General features: G+C 45.9%; 1 protein-coding gene across 2 annotated transcripts in view; it reads right to left on the bottom strand.

The window, feature by feature from the left end:
• Positions 1–25,400, bottom strand: part of jing (AE binding protein 2 jing) — a 149,218-nt gene extending 123,818 nt beyond the window's left edge. The window contains exon 1 of one of the 2 annotated variants that reach the window (XR_013058729.1): positions 23,861–25,400. Coding sequence is in view for 1 of the 2 variants with exons in the window: in XM_033331804.2 (XP_033187695.2) it covers positions 23,861–25,233 (1,373 nt within the window). In the remaining variant the exon portion in view is untranslated. The remainder of the gene's footprint in view (positions 1–23,860) is intronic. The other variant, XM_033331804.2, reaches the window with a different exon arrangement.
• Positions 25,401–25,456: the final 56 nt, after the last annotated feature.

The following is a 25,456-nucleotide window of genomic DNA, read 5'->3' as shown; positions in this document are numbered from 1 at the left end:
CATTAGAGCCGACCAGCTGGCACGTCGAATGGCAGATAATGGTTCATAAAGAAGACCCGTTATTGTCGTGCGGCGATCTCGCGGTTGAAAAATCCAACGTTGCAAAACAGCACGAGAACGTTCGTGCTCTCGATCCTCGCTATTTCCACGACGTTTCCAACGAAAGCGGCGTATCTGGCGCTCGTTTCGAAGAAAAAGAAACATATATTAATACGTGACAGAAGTCGGGAACGATCGCGATTCAAACCCTTGAATCGAAATAATCTTCGAATAATTTTCAGGCCAAGCAACGTGCTCTGCGTTTATTTCAAATAATCGCTTGAAATTGTTAACCGCGGTCAACTCGGCGAGTCAACGGTTAACTCGTCGTTCTGCCTTCGATATCTCGGATATATAAATTCTTCTTCGCATACGAATACCCTATCTCTTAACGCGTTGTTTAACTTTACTTACAAATAAATTATATCGTGTTACAAGATTGCGGACTATACGCGAGAAACTCGGCTATAAATGTCGTAGAATGGCTTTACGAGTATCGTAGAAAATTCATCAACGTTGATCGGTCGGACTAGCACGCGATCGTGAGTTATCGTATCACACCTATTACGAATCTTCAAAGTCGATTTATTTATTGAGAAACGATGCTTCGTGTATTTCACTTGCAGTACCAGTCGTAAGTATTATAATAAATTAGAAATACCTGAAGAAAATGAGACATCCGATACGTACCAAGTCGTTCTTCGTTGCTCGTATTTTCAAATTATTTTATCATAAATCTGTTACTCTGTCACGTCACGCGTATCTTATAATATGAAATATCAAGCGAAATAAAATTCGCTACGTATAACAAGCGGATATCTCGATACGTATTTACGACCGATGGCGAGTTTCAAGCAAATTCACCGTCTTTCATTTTATAGCGTGTTGTACGTAGAAATATGACGAGACGACGTTGTTCGCTGCGGAAGTTGTCACGCAAAACCGTTTCCCGATTTCTTCTAAAAATGCAACGCGAGTCGAACGATTCGCCGTGAGTCTCGCCTCTTCCAGCCGAGTTATACTTAGCGATTTCAAGCTCTTTCGGCATAATGCAGCTGTCGGATGAAATTTAAATGAACCGAGATTGACACGCGACCCATTTAGGAGCTGCATTTCGACCGCGCGAAATAGAACGCTTTACCGACGAACCGCAGCTCTTTGCAACACGTTTTCGCAACGATCCAGAAAACTTGGAGAATCCGGGTCACACGGGTTCTGGCCTATTCCGCGAAATATCGCGCTCTCCTCGTCTTTCTTTTAACCATTTCCTATTGGCACGCGAGTAATCGCGAATCTCCGTTGCATTTCTGATCCGTGCGACGAATAGATAAATCGGAAAATCAGGTTCTATGGCTCGATACGAGACGAGAAGAAACAACAAAAGTCAGGAATGACAAAACTGCGTTACAGTCTTGGCTGTTTTTTTTTTTTGAAAAAAACCAGTTTGAAAATTTGTGACATTGTTTGCAATTGTATTCTTTTTTATCATAGCATCTCCGTTGGTTTTACGCGTTAGAGATAATAGGAAACGTCGTCTCTGCCCTCGGTTCGCACTTCGACTCTCGCAAGTTTATCGCTCGTTCCAATAATCTAAAAAAATGTCGCTCCAGAAACGGGACTCGTTTATTTTCCATCGGAGAAAAAATTATCTCTGTTCTCGGCGAGTGGCACTTTTTTATTTCACTATCGATCCCAGCGATCTCTGAAATCTCGTTGCAAAACCGAGGATCGAAAAAACGACGCTGCAGTCCCGTTTCGAGAAGGGAGCGCGAACGCGATAAAGAGTCCCCCGCGAACGAGCTGTGTCTGCGGTTGAAAATTAGTAACGGTGGTGGGGAAATAGCGAAATGTGGAAGAAGAAAAAAAACACGGTCTTTACAAATGTAGCGAGACGAGCAACGGCTGCTTCTACGAAAAAAAGCCAAGCAACGATTCGTCTCTTGTTCCCCGAAGCGGATAGGTCGTATCGCGAGCGAGGCAGATCGAAAAGAGGGCTTTGAGAGGCAGGGGGGAAAGAAGGGGGAGAATAAAAAAACTAGAGGAAAGAGAGAAGGGGTTAAAGTGCGAGAAAGAAGGAACGAAGCAGAAAAGCTCGAGCAAGGAACAAAGAAGGCTGCATGGTGACCTGAAAACTGCCTTGGCACGAGATCCGCGTTTGATGCAGAAAATCGTGGAAAATCAAACAAATTGCAATTCTCGCGAGTCGAGTTACGATCGGAGACGTTACGTTAATTTCTCGTCGTACGGAACATTTTCTTTCGTCAGAAACGACAACGGTAAATTTGTTCCGCAAATGGAATTCGGATAAGCGAAGTTTCCTTCTGGACAAAAGGTGGCGTTTGACAAGGAATCGAAGCGCCAGACGTGTGTAGATGGAAACGTTTGAAATAAGAAATAAGAAAATCGATAATTTTTCATTTAGGTCGATTCGCACGAACGACGATACGAGGAGTCGAGCCAAGTTTAGTAAACGTGCCGGACAAGGCTAGGAACTTGTGCCAGGAGAAACGAAAGTTCGCTGAAAACGAATCACACCGACTACATGGAGGAAGAAAAGCTATTAGGTCGTCGAATAAGTTCGCTCGTTTTTATTACGTACAGGCTTCCCAGCGTCATTCTTCTTTTCTTTAAATACCAATCGATCGCTACTTTGCCAATATCTCAGGCTTTGGACGCGTTTTCAATCGACGAACCCTTTGTTTTATTCAAGGAATCGCGAATTTTACCTACGTGTACGTAAAATGGTAAAAGAACGTGGTTGATCCTCGAGATCGATGTTTCTTCTGTGATAAAAAGTAATCCCGATCGCGTAAGATTTTCATCGTTCCACGTTCGTAGAGAATATCGTCGCAAACGTGAAACGACAGGAAGATCGAACATACTCGGTTAATTATTACGCGAATGGTGTAACAAATACAGCGGTGTACCAACACTTTTCATAGCCGCTGTGTATATTATAAATCGCGTCACAAAGCTTATCGAACGAACGAGGTGATAAAAAGGGCGTCGGTTAGCCGAGGCTCTTTCAAAACGTCGATAAATTAAATTTATAATTGATTCGCCCTAATACACCGACGCACCCACCGTAACTTCTCCGCTTATCTCGTGGCTCTCAGCCTGACTCTCCTTTCGTTTTTTTCCAACCTCCTTTCCCGTTTAACCGTCTAACGCATGGAATCACATGATTTATTCGTGAACGCGTACATAATACGGCCGCTTGCAGCGTGTTGCGGCCACGGTTTCTCGTGTTTCTCCGAGGGTATTTAAAATCCTTTGGTGGTAGCGAGGAGGAAAGCAGGAGGCAAAGGGCCCAGAAAAGGGGCGTTCCTAAATGACGAAACCAGTTTTAGGGAGCGTAAGAGCGGTAGGGCCAGAAGCCCGATGCTACGATCTGTCGGTGGTTTTCTTTTGCTTTGTAAACCACACCGTGCTCTTCCAGGTCATGGTGTTCTAGCGATCTTTATGAACGCCAACCCTTTCAGAGCTTCCCGTCTTCTTTTCTTACCCTTTGCCCTCCTTCGCCGTGCAACGTGGCATTTTCGCGATACAGTCTTTCACCCGAACCGTCTCGCGCTTTCCACTACCTCGCGATCGAATTACCAAAGAATTCGTTTGGTCGCTCTTCCCTTGTAGTTGCTCGAACCTCAACTTTCAAACAGTTCCAAGCTTTTCCACACTGACATTCGATACAGCCGCATTTCTTGTAACTTTTTTTTTGCAACTTCGACTCGTCCAAACATAGGCGAGCGTTACGTTTTACGCGCGAACATCCGCTCGTAATTCGTTACGACGCGATTTATTGCACAGCGCGATTTGCAGACACCAAAATAATTGCAAGAACGTTACCGAATATCCGTTGCAAGATATTGCGTATCCGTCGCATACGTATATTGCCGACGTATAATGTATGTATGTTGCTTATGTTTCAAGCACGTTTACAAGTTATGACAAACGACGTGTTCGATTATTCCGTATCCGAGATTGAATTTTGAGATATCGAAGCACCACCGGCTCAGCCAACGACTCTACCTTTCTCTGTACAGGTTCGAAGGGATTGCAAGTGTTTCAAATCCATCACTACGTATACCACAAAGGCATAGGAGAGAAAAGAAAACTGGGCGTCGATGTGGAGCTGTCGGCGGGAACGCGTACGATTATTTTTCCTTGTTGGTGAAAAGGAGCGAGAGCGGAGAGCGTGTGGCGGACCGTGACGAAATCGTTAAATCATAATAAGCCTGGCTGTCGGTCCGCATTCGCGCGTGACTTGTCCGTACGATTATTAATTGTTATCGTTGAATTTTCCCGCAACCTTCCACGCCTCGAATTTCCGGCCCGATTTGCGCGCAGCTTTCATAAATATCAACCTCGAGCCGCACCAATCCGCGCGCAATTCGCTTCGAAACGAACGTATCGATACCTGCGCGATCGATAACGTTGTACACCTCTTTTCTTCCGATGCCAGCCTCTTCGCGATCTTTCGCAATCGGAGGCTGACTGGCTTCGTTTCGCGATATCGACCGTGTTCTCACGATCCAACAGCTGAGAAAACGAATCCGAGGAATCCGATCGAAAGATCAACCCGCAGACGCCCGTCATCGGGTGTAAGGCGATCGATTAAGAGAAAATAAGAATTAAGAATAGAATCGTGCGATATATTCCGTAATCGGAATCGGCGGTTCTTGATTTGCGTCTCGACGAGTCGTTGTCTTATCGTTCGAGTGAAAAATATTCGACAGAAGTACGAGTTTCTGCTTATCAGGTTGTCCGAAAAGTTTCTTTCGTTCTACAGGGTGGTTGATAACCGGTGGTACAAGGTACAAGGTACAAGGTTGACAACTGGTGATTCTACGCGAAAAAAGAAGTCTTTTGAAGAAAAAAGAAGTTTTTTGTTTTGTATCAATTTATTGAATTATGCACGAACATAATAATAGAAATAGAACGAAATGGATCATACCTAATTCGATAAAATAATATAAAACAGGAATTGTTGTTCATCTATTATCACCTTACGAAACGAAAGAAGCTTTTCGGACAACCTCATATTTCGAATGAAATCTCCTCGAATTCGAATTCGAAGATTCTCGACGAGCAGTCGACGAGTACCTTGAATATACGTATTTCGGGCACACAACGGATTTACCTTTTGAAGCAAGTCATGGGGGACCGCGGCGACAAAAAATTATTCAGAGCTGGTCGCTGGCAAAGCGAAGATCAGGAACCGTTGGAACAGATAACAGACTCGTGCTGCTTTCAGCCTCGGTCGTGTTTCTAACAGCGAGTTTCGGCTCGACGTTTCGCGAACGTTCCACTTCCGGGATCTCAGAAACCTTACGTTTCGTAGAAATTTCAGTTACGTAAAAAATGATCGATCTGTTTCCGTGCAAAGAATAAACACGACAGGCCATTCGTATCGATCCACTGTACGTACAAACCGGTTAAAAGAGTTTAAGAATAATAAAATACGTATTACGTAGGTAGAAGAATACCGATAACGTACAGTCACAAAGTTCACGGAAGACTGTAAGTTTTTGCATCGATGTCAAAAGGGATGGAATCGCGTGTTACGTCCAGATTACGCGAACCTTCGCTGACGTAGTTATTCGCGATGAAAAAGAGAAAAAACGGAAAATGGGTTAACGTAATCTCGTGGAAAGTGTCGCGATTATAAACGCAACGGTGTACCGACTTCCTTGAGATTCGCATCGGCGTTCGTAGCGACGCTCGAGGTTGCGTTTCGCTCGCGCCTACTCGATTTTTCTTTCCATACGTTGTAACCTCGTAGAACGACGATCGTTCGATAAACGTTTTTTAAACGCACTCGATAAGCCACGGTAAATCCTCCTACTCTTCTAAACGATAAATCGGCCATCGATCTGTTCGCGAAACTAACAATTTAATTTTGCGAATGGCGTTGTTGAAGAGAGAAACGTAAAATTAAATCGTCGGATCTGGATGAAAAATTACTCTTCGAAGACGATGTTACCATCGACGAGCTGGTCGATATCGTTAAAGCAACACGTATCTCTGTACGATCGGCGGTTCGGCGATGATTCGACGACGACGTACGTGTCTCTAATCAAAAGGTTAGAACGGATAACGCGATATCTAAAACGCAGAGTTTATTATTTGGTTAGATTATTTACTCTCTAGATTATATTTACTTTTTAATAGAAATTCGATAACCCGAGCACAATATTCCTAGACCTTTTACTCTTTCCTCGCGCTTGCTTATCACTTTGTCAAACGCCAACTCAACTTTTCCTCCCGTTTGCGCTTGCTACCGAGACCCTGACCCGCCAAATAGTTGCCGATATAGTTGGCGAATCTGCATTCAACCGTCGTTTGTTGCCGCGAACGCGCCGATAGCGCGAACGCATCCGGCAACCGTTATCGCGGCTATCGATCGACGCGATTATCGCGGCTACCCTCGTTCCGTGGCCGCGACGCAGACGCGCTCGACCAGACAAATCAACGAATTTATCGATGTAAGAGAGCAGGCAAGGGACTTCCTGTCGGATTAAACAATAATTGACCGAAGCGAGTACGTACCGATCGATACTCGCGCGATAAACGCGATTCGAGCGAACGAGCTGGCACGAAAGCGCGCTTAGAAAGCGTACGAATGTCCATTCTCCTCTCTGCCTGCCGCGAAACTCCACTGTTTATTTTCCAAATATACCCAGGTTTATTCGTTATCCGTGAATCAGTGACAAGAAGCGAGTCTTTTAATTTCCAGTTGCGTAACAACGGTGATGATCGCAGACATTTTGCTCGTCGACTGGTATCTTCGAGATTGAAATGTAAGCGAGCATTCTCTCGCTGTTTCGCGATTGTTGGCCGGTGCGTTCGCTAGCGGTCGTCGCGAAGAAGCGCGTCTTTCAGTGCGGCTCGGTTTACGAATAGATTTGCTCGATGAACGTTTACGTTAATTAAACAAACGCGAGCGAACGTTGTTGTTCTGGCGCTGTGCTCGTGTTCGCTCGGTCTGAACGCACCTTGGAAAAGAAGGTTCGCGAACGGAGAGCGTTCGTGACTGGAAGCAGGGACAGTCGCTGCTATCGAAGTAAAATATAGAACTGTGATAGTCGTTATCCGTGATGAGGTTAGATAAAAAATGACTATTATCAGTCCATGTCACGGGCGTTTGTATTTCTGATTTATAAAAGAAAATCAACGTAGGTAGTAACGTGAACTACTCTCGATCAGGCTCGTCGATAGAAAAAAAGAAAAGAAGGAAAGAAAAAAGTAGGAAACGGACGATCAGAAAGGAAGCTTTGCGTTTCGTAATATCCAGACACAATGGTATACGGTTGTTGGACGAAGATTCGACAAAGACAGATCGCATTCGCAACAGAGTCTGATTTCAACGCCGCTTGCATACTGTAGCTTCGATTCTTCGCTAAAGATCGTCAAATACTAATTATCTACATATATCGCGATACTTTGCATTTGACACGGTGTCGCAACAGCGGTTAATGCAACCAGTTAATGCTCTTTTAAAGAGCCACCGTAGAAATCACGAGTTAATGGGTACGTATCGAAGAGACATAAAACAATGATTAACCCATTTTCAGTGACGGCAATCGCGTACAGCTTGGACTCCGATACCGGACAATACGGCTCGTAACGAGGCGGATGTAACGAGTTCAGGCACACGCACGGCCGTTCGCTCGAGTATGGCTCGGCATGCGCACGTATAACGAAACAACAACCGAATAATTTTTACCTGTTATTATGGTTAGAGAGTATCCAGCGAAGATAATATCTCGGACGATAAGAATGTGACAAAATCGCGCGCCAAGATTATCAAAGCATAGCGATACGTTGCGGCGAAGCACGCATCACGGTATCGCGAACGCGCCATACGATATCGTACGATATCGATACTTACTCGGAGGATTCGATTCTTTGTACGCCTATATAAATACGTATTGGAGTATGGAATTGCTATCGATACGTTGGCAATTCTACGCATAACTTTGGAACGTCGTCGACGAGAACGAGCGAAAATGCCTTGACCCACCCACCGTTGCGTTATCCTTTGCAAACGAATTACGTCTATCGATACGCCGTACAAATTCGATGCGTCTCGTTGCTTTTATCTTCTAATCGTTGCATCGCGAGTCCGTCGTTTCGTTCGCGTTACACGCGCGCTATAAAATTCTCGGTAAAGCGGAACTTGTTACAGTTTGCTGACGAAACGTAACCGACGAGCGTGCTAATATTTACGACCGGGATCGCAAGAGCGTCGATTAACGTTAAACGAGATTTCACTGGAGCGAACGTCGAGAGGACAAAACGAAGAACGTAGGAAAAGGCAGAGAGGTCGAAACGGTCAGACTCGATTCGTTCGAGGAGAAGGCAAGGATGCAGCTTCCGATCTCCGAGGAGCCAAAGGGAGTCCTGTCTGCGAAGTTTAGGTTCGAGGCAAGTTTGCACGGACCGCTCCACAGCCCGGGCGGATCCTTTTTGCAATTAAAAAACCGGATGGACTGGTTCCAGCCTCGGACATTCCGCAAATTCTGACCGCGAAATCGAGGAGGTGGAGGGACGAACCGGCAGGAGTGGGTTCAAGGGATAAATAGCGGAGTTAGAGATCTCTCTCTCTCTCTCTCTCTCTCCCCCTCGCTACTTTTTCTCTCCTGCCTTTTGCCCTTCCTTTCCCTCTCGTCTCTCCTCTCCTCCCGTCTCTCCGCTTCTTTCTGCCGTCTTCTCGCTCCGCGCCCTCGTCTTGTTTTGACTCGACGGGATAGAAAATGAAACTCGTTCCTGGACGCTCGCTATCTCGACCTACTAAACCTTCTTCTGCTACAACTGCAAACCAAGATTCGCGTGAATTCTGCTCGACGGTTGAAAAATATGTCGGATCTTAAAATACGTCGTGCGAATTTCGGGTTCGAGTTGGCTGAAAAGTTTCTACCGGACTTTTAAGCGACGAGTTTGCAAATCGTTGACTCCGAGTCGACGGCAAAATCAGGCAAACTAGATTTAACGATCACCGACTCGACGACCGTCCACCGACCTGTCGGGCGATTAATCCCAGCAGCTAATTGATCGTTAGAGGTATTCGGCGAAAGGGAAATGGATCCGGCACGGCGGAAATTATAACGGGGGAAAATGGCGCCGCCTCCGCTCTCGAGGCTGCGCGAAAGCCCGGGAGTTTCGTCTTGATTCTCGCGGAATTTCAACCGGCAACGGTTTCCAAATGTTTCGGCTCACCCTCGCCTCTTCGAATTCGTAGTTTACGGCCGTGCGGTATATCTCGCGCGGAATATTTCTTTCCCGATATATCGTCATCCGTTCTCCGAGAGCGTCTTGCAGGAAAGAGCAAAAATCTGGCTAAAGTCGGATCCGCGAACTGAAACCTGCCAATATCGCCCGCTACTGCCACTGTTCCTGCAGTATACGATGCTCGCGAGCTTCTTCCACGGAATTCGAGCTAAGATTAACAAGCTAGAAACGAGGTATTCTGCATGGAAACGGGCCGTGTTTACCGATGCGAAAACCAACCAAGAAGGTGCGGAATATACGTTCAGCGGCTATACGTTCATCGATAAACAAATTGCTGGGCCGACTTTGTCGATTGCATAAGCCGTTTACGCGCCGCGACCCGCGTTCGCACGCGACTACCAACGTTGCATAGTCTTTGACCGCTACGTCGGATTTCGAAATCGACGATAGCCAGGGATCCCCGAGTTTCGTCCATCCACGTATCCCTGTTTGTACAACTTGAAAGCTCAACGTACGAGATACGTTATAACGTGACTGGTGGAGCGACCTGGCAGAATTCTGGTATTCAAAGTCGAAATTGAATCGTAGAACCGAGGGGAAAAAAAATAGTTGCGCTGTCCGACAATTGGACTGCAGGGAAAAGCGATAGAGGACAGCGAACGAGGCACGGGGGACGGAGGAAAAAAGAGAGAAAGAAGAGGGTACAGAGTTAATTGGATCGGATATTTCAGCCCGGATGGGAACGTCGGGCCAGCCCGTTCCCTTTGTCTAGTCACTCGCCTACGAAACGTTCGCATTCTTCAACGATGCAACAACCGGTGCACTTACACGACTCCGTTCGCGTCGTAGCGACGTGCAATTGTTCCTTTATCGATCGTTCTTCTCTGTTTCCCGCGTTTCTCCGCCATTATTTTCGCAATTACGCGTAATCGAAAAACGATAGCCGAACGCTCGAGAGAAACTCGGGCAAACCGTGCAACATAGAAAGCAGAGAGTCGAGCGTTCGAACGGCGATACGATAGTCAGAAGTAAAACTATTCGTCCGGGTAGGAACGTTCGTTTCGTTACGTTTCGGCGCGATCGAGGCACGCGTCTCGAGCGTATTTCGCAAATTCCGACAGCTCGGTCGAGTAAAATCGCGTCCCAGATCGAGCACAGCTTGGCACCGGTAACCCAGTGCAGGGCAACGCACGCGAGCAAAGGTCGCGTGGCGATTATTTGCAGAGGAGAAAGGCGTACCGTGTGATCAGGGTGCGCGTTACGTAGGCAGTTTGTCATCCACGCGCAGCCGGCTACGCTCTGGCAAAGCCTCGCGTCGAAGGTAACGCAACATCCCCTTCCTTACGCAAGAAACCCTCAAACTATATGAAACGCGCGTAAACGAGAAACTCGTAACGAGATTACGAGGTTGATCGCGTTCCAAGAGGTATCGATCGTCGAAACAGAATTCTCAGAATTTTTAATGGAAAGTAGGCTGCTCGAACTTTGTCAGCAGCGTAACGTACGAACCAACGTCTTCGTGTAACGTCTTTTCTCTTATCTTTCTCTGTAGATTACGCTCGTACGGCCGGGAAAGTAAGAAACGCCACGTACGCGCGGACGTATCGCAATTCCAAATATATAGTAACGAAATTCGCTCGTTCGAATCGACGCTGATTCTTCTTCCCTCGTGATCTATCGAGGCGAAACAGAATAGAAACGACCGTCTCTCCACCTTGCAACCTCGCACCAGTTAACGTCGAATTATAAATCGAACGTTCCGGCAGAAAGAAAATTAATCGCACGGCTTATCGAAGCGGAACATCGAACGACCACCCTTCGAGACCACCCGCAGATTTCGGCCAATCTGGTTTTTCCGCGAACTGGCCCGCCACTTGAACGCTGCTCGCCCAACCAACGAATCGAGCCGTCGACCTGTTCGCGAACCGTGACCGGTCTAATCGCGCGCGAGTCCGCCAACCCGTTCACGAAGTTACGAGAGCAACGCAACGGAACAGAGGAGAGAGTGAAACCGGCCTAGAGCACTTCTGCCGCGCGACCCGTGAACGAGAAACGCGGTCGTCGCGATACACAGCCGATTACGAAAGCGGCACGTTGCAAAACTCAGCGCGGACCTAGGCCTAGGTTGCAGGCCGCAACTCGTGCCAGTTAGATAGGAATCTGGAAACGGACTCGAAGCCACAGCCACCGACTAAAGTCGAAAGAGCTGCAGCTCGAACGTTTTACCACGCTTTTCACCTGGTCGTGTCTGAAAGTTGGCTCGCCATTTCTTTAGAAAAAAGAAAGGAAATACAGCGTGGCTGGCGAAAGAATTCGTCCGCTCGACGACGTCTTTCGCCAACGTGTTATTACGCGCGTTACGCGAAACATTTTCAAGTTTCACTAGTGCCGTAACGACGCTCAACTATCGTCGCTATATCGACGTTGTAACGTTTTAAACGATTCTGAAAATGCATACGAAAATTGCACGATATTTTGGTACAAGTATATATCTCGCAGACATCGCGAAGATATTTAAACGGGGATATTTAAACCGCGATACTGGCAAGTCTCGGTGTTTAACGTCTTTTGTACGCCCAGAGCGACTATTCGTATCGTATACCGATCTTTTACTAAATATTTGCACGCGGCAAGTATCTCGCAGCTCCTACGTATATTTTCAGATCGGATTCGAATTTTGCCGATGCAATGTTGGCAGCCGCGTGCCGTTCTAACACCGATGGAACATCGAGCGTACGAATACTTTCAAAATTATAAATATACACAGAACTGGCGAATTTTTGCCATATGGCTGCAAAAACGATCGCCCGAGCTGTGTGAAAATTATATCGATCAATTTCAAGAACCTGAGAGTGAAGAAAAGCAACGACGGTGGGGAAACGCGAGCTTCCTTTAACACGCTTTGACATTTACTGCTGTTTTCTCGCAAACGACCTCGCAGAAATTATTTATTTCGCTAGTACCGTTCAAATTTTACGCTTTCGTAGAATTTCTTTCGTAAAATCGATGGTCGAAGAAAAATTCCATACGATCGAAACGAAGTTCGCTGGAGTCGATCGCGCGAGAGCGAGGCAACGCTTTGCCCACGCCTGCGTATTCTGGCCTATTGTGCTCGTTCCGCGTTCATGTACCACCTCACACGCGTACTCCACGCATACGTAGCTGCGTGTTTGGTCGTGTCGCGATTAATCACTACCCACGTGGTTGCCTCGGGCGTAATCGACCACCTTCTCGAGCTCGCGTTCGCGAAACCCCATTCCAAGTGTACCTTCCGTCATGAAGGTCCGACGTTGGTCCCTGGATGGAACACGGGTGAACCGCGTCTCAAATTATCGTAGGTGCTCGCTAGCCGCCCTCTCGTCGCCCCATTAATCCTTCCTAGCTCTTTGCAGTTCCCAGCAATCTCTCCAAGACGTCACACCCATCCTTTCGTAAATGGCCAGGCTACGCTAAGTTGCGCGTTTCTTGCGACGTATTCCAAAAATTTCTTTCCTTCTACGAGCAAACGATAGATGCGCGACAGTTTTCGTTCTATTTATATTTTTTTTTTTTTTGAGATGTTGTAAAATGAATTGTACGTAATTGGATAAAATAACGTAGAACAAAACACGTCGCGCGTCTGTTGTTTGCTGGTAAAAGGAAAGAAACTATTGAAATATGCGTAATTTTGTGCGCTAGACTAGATCAGCCGCGTAGTAGTGACACACGTATGTGAATACGAGTGTATGGAAGTATGCGTGTGCACAGTGTCTCGAAAAACAGATGAATGGTAACTGTTCCATTGGCAATGTAATATTTTTTTTTTATTTGGTAGACTATTTACAGTGAATTCTCATTGAGAATTATAAGTAAATTATTTTGTGGTACTGTAACTTGGATTATAAGAGTTTATAGTATGTTTGGTTCTAGTTGAATCTAATTCTTCAATTTAAAGGGTATCGTCTTTTTAGTTTGCGGATCTGATCGGTCGTGTCAAGTAATTGGGTAACTAACGGGTTTTGGTGGTTGTTAACTCTTATATTATATCTGTTTCTGAATTTGGATATTTCTTCTTTAACTGTATGCGATATGAAAGATGTTGAGACAAAGTTAATATGAATTCCAAGCGTAACCTTAGTGTCCCTTTACTTTTATTTCGGCGATTAAGATCCACAGTTCTTAACAAAAACTTTTGGAACAACCCGGTATTTTTACGAAAGAAGATGGTCGAGAGAGGAAGATTTCTAACAATTGCTAAACGCTGTTATCCCTGTAGATCGCGTTGTACGGGCTAAAGTCGCGTCGAGACATTTTCAATCGAACGAGAATTGGAAAACCTCGTATCGTGCTATACTGTCGCACGGAATCGGTTCCGCGATAGTCTACGCCACGATTATCGCGATAAACGTTGACCAACGACTTTGACAGTTTCCAAGAAGGGGATAAAAAATGTAAAAATGAAAAAGGTATCCGCTGGAAACGGTCGAAAACCCACCGCAAAGTAACGGCCAAGTGGTCGCGAATGACTTAACGAAGCTACCGCGCGAATGGTCCACTTCACTGGCGGGGTAATCGTCCGGTAATCGCAATTACCTTCCTCGAAATTGCAATCTCCATCCTCGGAGACGAGCTGACGAGACCACCTGAGGTAACAGCAACCATTACGATGCGAATCTGGTTCGCAAGCCTCGCTCGCTCCAACGCGTATCCCGCTATCGACCGATCTCGCAGAAACAAACTCGCGATACTTTTTAAAAGGCCGCACGAAAACCAGACCGACCGACCGCCGTTTTCATTAATTTCTTAACTTCGTTACGTAAGTATACGATCGATACTCGATTCTCGAGAAACAAATTTAATTATTTCCACGAGTTGGTCCGTCGCGAGAAGACGACGGTGAGTTTTAAAGTACGTCAATTTAAAAGTCTTTTCAATTTACCAAGCCTCTGAACCGCTCGCACGATGACTACGGATCTTCGACGTTTAACTCCGCTTTTTCAAAAACGTATAATTACCCGATCCTCGTACGGTCTCGGTCGGTGAAAATAATACAAAAATTCACGATAACAGGACGAAAAATCTACTTAGAAAGCAGCGAATGTTCGCTTCTTTCCAACGTCAACAGCGCGAACCAACGTTCAACTTGTTAAACTTTAAACTCGGTTCTCAAGTTTAACGATAAAGAACCAGAGGCGACGAGATCGCAAACCCTTTTTCCGATCAAGACGAGATATCAACGAGAAGAAGACGTGGAAAATTCGGTGATCGTAGCGGCGTATCGCAACGTGCGGGTATAGCGAGTAAAGAGACACCCGAGAAAAGACAGAGAGACCGTAGCTGGATCGTCGAGGGCGCGACAAGCTGCGGTTAATTGCAATTAATCCGCGGTCTTTCTAATTAGACAAGGACAGAAGCTGGCCTTTTGTCGAACGGGTGGATGGGACGCGTTAATTGGATCGAGGGGGCGAGATCCTTGGGCCAGGAGGGATCGCGCGAATCCGGGACACCCGTTAGAGAAGACTTGTTGCGCGAATCGGCACAGAGCAGCCCTCGAAAAGGGCCGCTAGCCTGCCGCGTATTGATCCAACAACCGGCCACGCTCGTCCGTGCATCGTTGCGCTACCGGTGTTCCCGAACGTCGTCGGATAATCGACTTTCTCGACGCTGTAATCGCGTTCGCCGACGAGAAACGAGAGGTCAGTAGGTTCTCCATCTCGCCAAAAGACACGAAAAATCCTTTCGATCCTTTAACCGCTCCACGTACCATTTCATCGAGGTTTGATAACTCGTCGTCGTACGTTTTATATATCGTACGATGCTGTTAAATACCAAGGTAGACAGTTGTAACTCTATGGCGAATTTTTACGCGTTCGTGGAAAATTTCAAGACGCGGAAACGCTCAGAATGCACGTAATACGCGAATATACAGGGTGTTTGGTAACTGGTGGTACAAGCGGAAAGGGGATGATTCTACGCGAAAAAAGAAGTCGAAAATATAGAATAACAATTTTTTTCTTTTAATTTTCTCTTTTCTTTTTTTAAATTTTTCCATCGAGACAACGATCTACAGTGAGATCCGTTATAACGAGACGCGATAAAGTGCACGCGTACCGAGCGAAAATTCAAAGTCGATTTTCTCGAAAACGAAGCCTCGAACGAAAAATTGTTATTCTATATTTTCGACTTCTTTATTCGCGTAGAATCACCCCCTTTCCGCCTGTATCACCAGTTACCAACCACCCTGTATAGAAAATATAACGTTCGATAGGAGAATGGACGTCTAGAAGCGTTAACGCGACGCGACATAGTCTCGCTATTTAAGAAGCTGGTTGTCCCTAGCTCGCGCGATTGTTAAACGATAGATAAGATTCTTTCGAACTGATACTGGCTATCGCGGTTCGTTTTAACGATATTCGATGAATCGTATTCCATTTTAATATACCGTTGATAAAGTTTATACGTACGTGTGTTATCGAGACATATATATAACGATTGAGATGTTTAAATCAGAAACGACGAAAGTAGGAATTTTCGATTGAGAGAAGAGAACGTATTTCTGTTTATTCTACAGACTGAAAACAGATGATCTAGGAGGTACCGTTTCTACTCGTCGATCGTTCGCACGGTAACATCTGTCGGTCATTGTGAAACAAATCCTTCGATGACTAATCGCTTAAGTACAACTAGAGTGACGTTAAACAATAGCGAAACGCTTGTGCCGGATGCAATTTCTAAGGTAATATAACGATAAACTAAAGTGTAGAGTGGAATAATGCAAGTTGTAAAACGAGCGAATATGTCTGTGTGTACATATAATTGAAGGTTGTTACGCGTCGCCGACGTCGCCGTTTTCGTGACCGTACGCTTCTACGAAGAAATCACGATCGTTCTTCCTGTCCGTGGAAGATACGCTTCTTCGACGCGTCTTCCATCGCGTTTGCCATGAATGATCGTACTTTTCTGACACCTTAGAACTTGTTGAATTTTAGATGTTCGAAAGGGCAGAAATATTTGCAGCTCTTTCGCCATCGTCCTTTCCAGAGAAACGCGACGCAAACCATATCTCGCTAATCCTCGTCACGAATCTTCCTCTTCGTGGTCAATTTTTGTGTTCGTACGTTTGGAATTTTTGTTTGGACGTTCGTAAATGGGAAATTACTTTCTCGATGCCAGCGTCGCCTAACGATGTCGTGGAAGCTCGGTCGAGCGGAATCTTGGAACGTCTTCCTGAGTCTGTTGCCAATCCGGCGAGATTTAGCGGCTTTGATCGAACGAAGCATCCGCAAAATACGCGACAGATCGCAAATTTTGACAAATTATCCGCGAGATCGCGTGCGAAGCCTCGCAAGGTGAGCTTCGTAACGGTTGGCTATCACGCTCGACGTACATCGATAGATCACGTGTGATAAGATCGTCTAATGGCACGGGCCTCTCTGTTCGAAAAGTTCGTCCGAAGGAACATCGACGGAGCAACGACTCGCGATAAACCGTCCGGGTGAAAGAATTAGGTAACTCGAGTTTCCCGAAACTTTCGTTTCGCGTGGACGACCAGAAACGAGCGAGACCGCGAAAAGTCAGGAATCTGCGATCCTGCAACGACCGAGGGAGCGAGACGCGCGTATACGTACCAAGGAAAATAGAAAATACATCGTCTTCTTTACGTTGAAAATTGTCAACAAACTATCAATTCTCGTTTATGCTTTCGCAGTTGTGGATGGGATTTCAATTTAGTATAAATATTGGAAAAACAGAGACTATATTTACGCACAAACGTAATTTGCATTTACGTAAACTCTTCAAATTCGCCATTTGTGTATCTGAAAGAGCAACAATAAAGAAAGAATAGCGTTGGAAACGTTCGACATGAACGAGCGAAATAAGCGCAGAGTAGAAATATCGACGTGGTAGATTTGAAAATTGTGCCGATTAAAGACGCGACTTCTTGCGTTTCTTTTTGCCTGCGATTTTCGAGTCAAAGATTCGTCCGCTGTCGTGTCGATTCGTGGCGAGTGCGAAGCCGACGAAGGGAGGAAATTAAAGGAATCCGTAAAGCGAGCCTATGATCGACGTTCCACTTTCGACTAAGCTGTTTCTCAACTATCCACCCACGTGCTCGCGGTGCCGAATTTTTCCAGAAAAGCTGGACGAGTCACGATCGTTCCGGCGAGCAAACGCTCGGCCGAGCCAAGCCACAGATAGCCGAGGCTCGAGCTTTCTAACTGCAGTTGCAACATAGTTCGAGCGGCGTTTTTGCGGCACTGCTCATGAGAAATCCTTCCTCTTACCCGACGCCGCCTCCGCGTCCACCTCCTCGTTAACTCGCGCATTTTATACCAGGCACAATGCGCGACTTTTCCTACGTTTAGCCGCCCACGTGCCGACGATCCGCCAAACAAAATCTGCTTATGTTTCAACTTTATCCGTTTCGTATCGAATCTACGATTAGCTAACAGATTAACAATCTCGATCGATTAACCGATAATACCTTGGCTCAGATCAATTAGCTTCGATCGATGATACGCTACGCGATTCGCGTAAACCTGTTATTTCTTCGAAATAGATAACGATGCAGCGATCGGATCTCGTTTGAAAAGTAGACTGGGAGTCTGCCGGTGTTCTACCCGCGTTCTACGCTCATACACGTCATGTACTCACGTACGGAGACTTTAGCCTGTTCGCAGCAATGGCACATGGAAGTTAATAAGACGTACGAAATAGGAAAAAACTACCTATAAGCGACATTTTATTTCCTCACAGAATATTCAGAATATGCTTCGCTTTTTCTTCCTGATCCAACAAAGAACGCGAACGAGCGAGAATAAATTATCCATTCTGTCGATTTAATTCTCAAGTATTTACGAAACGACTTCGATCGCGAGGTCCGAAATTTCCTGCTTCAACGGAATACAACTTTCTTTCGATTATAAATCGACGTGATTATAAATAATATCCTTCGTAATTAGAGATAGAAATTTGTACGAACCGTATAAAGAGCGAAAAAGCTTTAAAAATACTCGACTTTTTCAATCTCGTGCATAATCCTGCAATTATAGATACGGGACTGTCCTAGCCAATCTCGAGCATCTAGCAACGTTACTCGAATGGAAAGCCAGACTGGACAATGGAGAGCGAGTCGGAGAGATTCGAACCGGTCGAAGGAGAAGACACCGGTTGCCGAAACCGAAACCGAAACCGGCAACCTTTACCTTCACTTGGGTTTGCCGGCTGTTCCACTCGTTTCATTCACGAATTTCACTTTCACGGCCACGGCCATGGCCACGCGATTCGCGTCGCGACCGCTCCACGATCGCCCCCGCTTCTTCTTCTTTTCGCTTCGTTTCGCTTCGTCCGCGAGGAACGCACTCGACGCCCGATCGAGAAAATATAAATCGTCGTGCGAAGATCGAAAGAGACGCAGCGAGCGTTTTTCACCGACCCAATTAAACTCGTCCACGAGTTCGCCTACGATCGAGAAACGGGCCGACCTTTGAAATTCCACTGCACCTACTCGGGAAAATGATCGCCTACAGTTCGCTTCTTATTATACCCATGAATCATTGGTTATCGCAGTTCGATCGATTAAACGAAACTGCTATCACCTTCGTCGACGTTTTCACGTGGGCAAGAAATCGTTAAGCTTATCGTGGCTTCATAGTCGAAGGAATTGCTAATTTTATTCAACGCAAGCGCAGAGTTGAGCGAGGTATACGAGACATTGAAAGCAAATGCGAACTACGTAAATCACATTTTTTCGCTGAATGCATAAACTCCAGCGAATGTCAATATACAAAGATATTCTAATGTCAAATATGTCGAAACGGTGACAAGTTTCGTTGTACGTATAGCGAAAGACGTGTGCGATCCGATGCGCGTACTGTACGAACATCGCGTACGTTCGGAAAACGTGGCGCGTTTCATTCTCATAGTATCGAGTTTCTAGCGATTGGACAATGTTACGAAACTCGATTAATTGCCTCGTAAATATAAACACACCGGCGTACAAACGCTCCTTGTAGCCCGTGTACACGATATACAAGGCCGACTGTGGATATTCGTTTCGCAGAAACCATATCCACGAGTAAATTTGGATGCAAAGGAAGGAGGGCAATAGGAGAGTGGAAACGGGAACGAAAACACGAGAGGTCGGTGATTAGCGTCGCGAAGTCGCTGGCTATCTGCGGCCGAAGATTAACGAGCGTCGAACTGAATTCGGTCGATTATCTCGGACGCATTGGAGGCGCGATAAGGCGTCTGAAAGTGGAGCCGTGAAGTGCCGTGAACCGTACGAGATGCCAGGCCAGCCACGACCGATTGCAACACGAAAAACAGCCGCATCCAGTTGGGCTTGGCCGCAGCGGGAGTCGCCTCTACTCTTTCAGCTCGCGGCCATGAAAATATTACCAAAAGGACCGTGAACGGTCTGGTACGCGTGAACCATCGGGACTACGATTCGAATTGAAAAGAACGCACCGCGTGAAACGCGCCTACGGTTCATCGTAAATTATATTCGAACGATGCACTTTCTAACCGAAGATTTCCTGTCTCGGCGAAGATCAATCTTCGTACGTGACGTTTATGCAAATTATACGGTTTCTTGCTTGCAGATATCCTCGATAAAAACCGAATCTAACTACCGAGCGTTCATTTTTTCTGACTCTCGGTGATTTAGATAATTGAAGATCGCGCGTCCCTTGCTATTAAAAAAAAAACAATTCAGTTCCTTAACACCGCAATTACCGAATTCGTAAAGACGACCGGTTCTAGCTTTATCTCTTTGCATATCTCTGGCATTAGAGTCGACTCTTACCGAGATCAAAATACGATTGGATATCTATTACGATTGTATTTAATAAACGATTACCTGTCAGCGATCGATCAGCCGCGAATTTTCTTGTGTCCTTTATAATTCGTTATCTTTCTCTAAGAAGTTTCCTACTCTAATTTTTGAAGCAAAAGTGAAGTATGAAAAATCGAATTACATGCGGGATCACCCGATATTTTATTTTCATCGAGCCATTTTAACCGCAATCCTACACGATCCTATCCCGCGATAAACGATACAAATTTGTAGGAAATTTTTGCAAACATCTCGCTCTTTCGCCCGGTCAACGATACCCTTTTCACCAGCGGCAAGTTCTTCTCTTACGACCAGTAATTTTGAACGGAGCAACGCGATCGCGATAGCGACGCGCGTCGATAGGAGCCGGCCTTCTCATCGCGAGTTCTCGATGGTCACGTGTCCAGTAACGTCCACGGACAGACATCGATCGTCGATGCCGTAATCCGGTAATGAACGGGTAAAAAACGCGAGCCAAGGTATTCCCGGGACGGTCTTGAATAGCGATCGCGGCACAAGGAAACCGGTCATCGTGCAAACCGGCCAATCAGACCTAAAAACGACTATTCTATCTCCTTCTATCGTTTTTCGCGATCCTTTTTACCGACCAACGTACACTTCTTTCAACAGAAACGCGATAGAACGTCAATCACCTGAGACATCTTGCGAATAAACGAATGATGTTACAGTGGATCGTTATGCGATAAATCGTATAAATTAAGACGAGGATATTTTTCTCCATTTTCATGCATTTAACACGGTGAGCCGCGATGGTCGCGTTTTACCGTGCGAGTTACATTTACTGTTACCGAATCTTTTAAACTCTTCTTAATATCGTGTACCATCGATCAATAATTTGAAAAAGAAAAGGGATAAGTTTAATCCGTTTTGTTCGTAATAAAGGAAAACCGTACGAGGATTTTTATATTGGGAGTCGTTATAGTCGTACGTAATTTATCGAGGTGGACGTCGAGTTCCGTTCGAAGAACGCACGATTCGACATAGAGAGAAGAAATGAAACGGAAAGGAGACAGTTTCTAGGACCTTAGAGAGTACACTAGCGCCTCGCCACAGCGATATCGCCTTAAAACTACTAGCGCCGTAGTCTGCAAAGGGCTAAAACAAAGGAGAACGTCAACGCTCTCGGTATCTCGGATCGCACGAGTAACTTGCAGTAAAATTCGTTCGAGTAACTCGTTCGACTAGTTTCCACGCTCGCCCGATAACACGAAACCATTTAACGAATTTATTTTACGATAGAAATTAACGATCATCTTTCACCTAGTCGAGTCGAACATTCACGTCCACGCTTCTTTTCACTTTATAGCGTGCAAGATTTACAGCGGTCTAGCTATACTTAGGACAACTTCGATAAATTTTAGCCACTCGTTACATAAATAAGGTGATTCAATCGAGAAATATGAAAGTTGAAAAAATTTACAATTACTATTATTAATAGAGCTTCGTGAATAGAAGGCGTAAAATTTCGTTAATGATAATTAGCTCGCTTGTGCAAGAGGATTCCTGGCCCTCCAACTAATAATTTCAATAAATTAACCGCTTACGAGTTATAAATTATAGACGTGTTCTACGCAATTTTACGATTTTTTGACAAACGGGACAATTAATCGAGCTGTAATTTGTAAACTAACTCGTGGCTCCTAAGATTTCGCTAATAATTTATTACATTTTTTACATTTATGAGTGAGGCATCCAGAAGGTTTATGTATTAAAGGAAAGAGAAAAACGCGAAGCACGAGCTAGGTTTCTCAGTAATCAGATAATCGTTATCGTAGTTAAACGCAACTATCTCTAGGCGAGCGATTAAACCGAAGGAAAAAAGCGTCGTTACGCGAGGATGCCAGGTGTAATTTAACCGGCAAGGACCGTAGGCAAGTGAAATCCGCTCACGACCTAACGAAAAGCAAGCGCGGGGAAATATGTATACAGGAGAGATAAACGCGACGAGTCGCTAAAACAGCCTAGTTCGAGAAAACCGAGAAACACGATTAGAAAAGATCTACGAGATTAGATTTACTTAAGCTATTTACTTAAAATATTGTCTGACGGTATTTCGCTATTATCACAGTATATAACTTTAGAGCCTTAAATGATCTACGTTTATATATTTTCTGCTTAATTACGCATAGAATATTCTGACAAAGTTTGGCTGTTAAACAAGGGAACGTCCTGTGGATGATAGAGGTTAGGAACGAGATTAACGCGCGAGTAAATTCTCGGCGCGTATTTCGAAAATGTGGAGCAACCGACGAGAACGAAAAAGAAAAAACAAACACGGATTGGACGGCAAGGTTAGACGAGCAACGCGTAACGTTTTCCATGCCGATTAAGAAAACAAGTAAACGGAAGTTTCGTTTGGTAAACGTTGCTTGCGATCGAGCCACGGCGAGAGGACAATGGCGCGGTTAGGTTAGACATTTTCTTCCTAAGAAACGCTCGAGTTTAGTAGCGTACCACAGAGAAGAACCGTTAGGATACTAAAGTTTTATTGCGTCCCCTTCCCACACGAAACCAACGGAAGCTATACACGTGGTATACGTTAGGTCGTTGGGAAAATTCGTAGTGAAAGAAGAAAAATTTAATTGGTATCAAACTTTCCGCCGTCGTAATTTTACGAGTCTTTCCTAATAATCAAATCCTTCGAATATCTTTCACCTTCTTCTACGCTATGTATTTAATTTCTTATCTGCGCAAGCATACGTAATATATTCATCAAAGTTTTTATAAGTGTACAAACACTCTCGTGCGCTACAGTTACACGTATGCATTATACGATATAAACACGCAGCTACAGGCTTACTCCGTAGCCGTGAATAAATGAGTCACAAAAGTTATATTGTTACGACCAGCGGTCGAAACGCGAATGAAAACGACGAGTCTGGTCGCTTCCTCGGCTAGCAACCGAGTCTACCGAAACGCAACCTTACCTCTAGCGTGATAAATTCCTATGGAGAACAAGGGCCAGATACGAAGGGTTCGAAAAAAGAAAGAGCGAAACAGAAAGAAAAAGAAAGAACAGAAAAAGAGAGAGAGAGAGAATGGAGGGAACGAGAGGGCGAGTTGGCAGCATCTACGATCCTATAAACACGCCGCGCACACAGATCGAACGCAGCCACGGTTGTCGGTCTCGTAACCGCGGTACAACGACCCCTCGCCTGCTGTCGAACGCGCCTTCGCACTAATTGCGATACCCGAACCGAGACTCGCTTACCGACCAGTACGTTTCTTCGACGTTGAGATCGTTGATCGAGAAACAGAGATTTGTCGTGTGTTTAAATGGACCTATGTATGTACGTAGATATTTACTCCGCTATATACCGTCGCGTTCTTTCCCGGTACATATACAAGTGGCTCCTCCCAACGATGCGAGGCGAACTGTCGAGAGAAAAAAACTACATACTTCGAAAAAACGCCTGGTCGCGAACGTAAACACGGGATATGCGCCCGACCGAATACTTTCGTATATCGCTATACGCATGTATTATACATATATCGAGATGCGTGGCGTTCGTATTATCGCGAGCAAACATAACAAAGATAGAAAAGACGCAAGGTCGCGTAATCAGAAAGGAGAGAAATCGGAGTACGTAGAAAGATCGGAGCAGAGTAATACATTGACTAGCGAAGCAAAGGCACGGCTTGATTTCTAGTTGGTTACCGTTCCTCCCGTTCTGTTCCTCCTTCCTGCTTTTCTGTTCGTTCCTCGAGGCGTTCGTCGAACCACGAGAGAGAAAAGCTATCTCGCTCACTCACCTGTCAGAACTCTCGGAGCTGTCGTATCGATCGGCACACCGCTTCTTGCCGCAAGGGCCGACGAGGGTGTCCTCGGCCATCCTAACCTGTCCCTTGAAAGGGCTGCCCTGATGCCTGCCGGCAACGAGGCCATTTGCAGTAACACCAGCGGCACCAGCAGCACCACCACCAGAACCAGAAACAGCAGCAGCGGCAGCAGCACCACCACTACCACTACTACCACCATCACTACTACTACCATCACTAGCGATACCGTCCGTCGTTTTTCCGGAGGCGTCCTCCTCGTCTATACCAGCCTCGCTGCTACTACTACTTTTATCGCATCCGAGACGATTCACTTTTTCTACTAACGCGTGCTCCTGATGCTCATGGTGATGATGTTCGTCCTCGTCCCCGTCTCCGTCCTCGTCGTTGTCGTCATCTACGCGGCACTCGTTCATTTTGCTCGCACTTTCGTTCGGAGAATTCACCGTCGCGTCGAAGAAAGCCGCGGACCTCGACCGTCGACCGTCACCGACCGAGCACCCACCACCGGCATTGTCACCGCCGCGCGTCGCGTGACCGGTCATCGCGCCACCCTCCGAACCACTGCTACTACCATTATTATTACCACTACCGTTACCGCTACTATTACTATTATCGCTATCGCTCTCTTCGTTTTTCACCTTTATTACATTTTTCGTCTTTATTACGTCGATTCGAACCAAGCCGCAACACTTTTTCGATACACCCTTCTTCACTCCATTCTCTCCTACGTTATATTCTTCTTCGTCTTCGTCCTCCTCATCATCATCGTCGTCCTCGTCCTCGTCCTCGTCCTCGTCGTCCTCGTCGTCGTCGTCGTCGTCGTCGTCATCGTCGTTTTCCTCGTAATCTTCCCTGCTCGGTGACGTAAACGGAGCAACGCACATCGTGTCAACACCAACACCACTGCCACTCTCGTTTTTACTAACGCGTTCGTTACCATCAGCCTGGTCATCCTCGTGCTCCCGACGATGATAATGCTGGTAATGATGATGATTATTGTTGTTGTTGCTTAGATTACCGATGTTATTGCTGCTGTTGTTGATGTTATTGTTGTTGTTGTTGTTGTTGCTGCTGTTGTTGTTAGGGTTACCAAGATGCCTACGAGGAAGATGAGGATTGGTATGACAATTACGACGGGGAGGACGATGTTGATGTTGTTGCCGATGATGAGGATGACTATCGAGCACAGAAGCGTCTTCGTGGATGCGTCTCGCGATGTCCTGACCCGTGCTCAAGGACGTCATCGAAAACGAAGCGTCCTCGCGTTTGTGTCGCTCCCTTGTTAAACGAGAATCACTGTCCCCCAGGTCGGTAGCCGCGTCTTCCGCGGACGGACCGTCTGCCATCTTGTAAACGATCGCACTAATGCCTGGCAGAGGCCCTATGGCACGAGCACGGGCCGCGCCACCGCTAGCTCGCTTCTACGGCCCGGCACGGCTCACTTAACCCCTCTTTTCTTCACCTTACAAAACCACCGCCACCTCTCGCCGACGGCTGCCCACTGACGACCCCCACTCCCGAAGCTGCCGACGCCTGCTCGCGAATCCGAACGACGACACCCGAATGCTA

This window comes from Bombus vancouverensis, chromosome 6, assembly GCF_051014615.1.
Source record: "Bombus vancouverensis nearcticus chromosome 6, iyBomVanc1_principal, whole genome shotgun sequence".
Classification (NCBI taxonomy): domain Eukaryota; kingdom Metazoa; phylum Arthropoda; class Insecta; order Hymenoptera; family Apidae; genus Bombus; species Bombus vancouverensis.
This window is presented reverse-complemented; position numbering and strand designations above follow the sequence as displayed.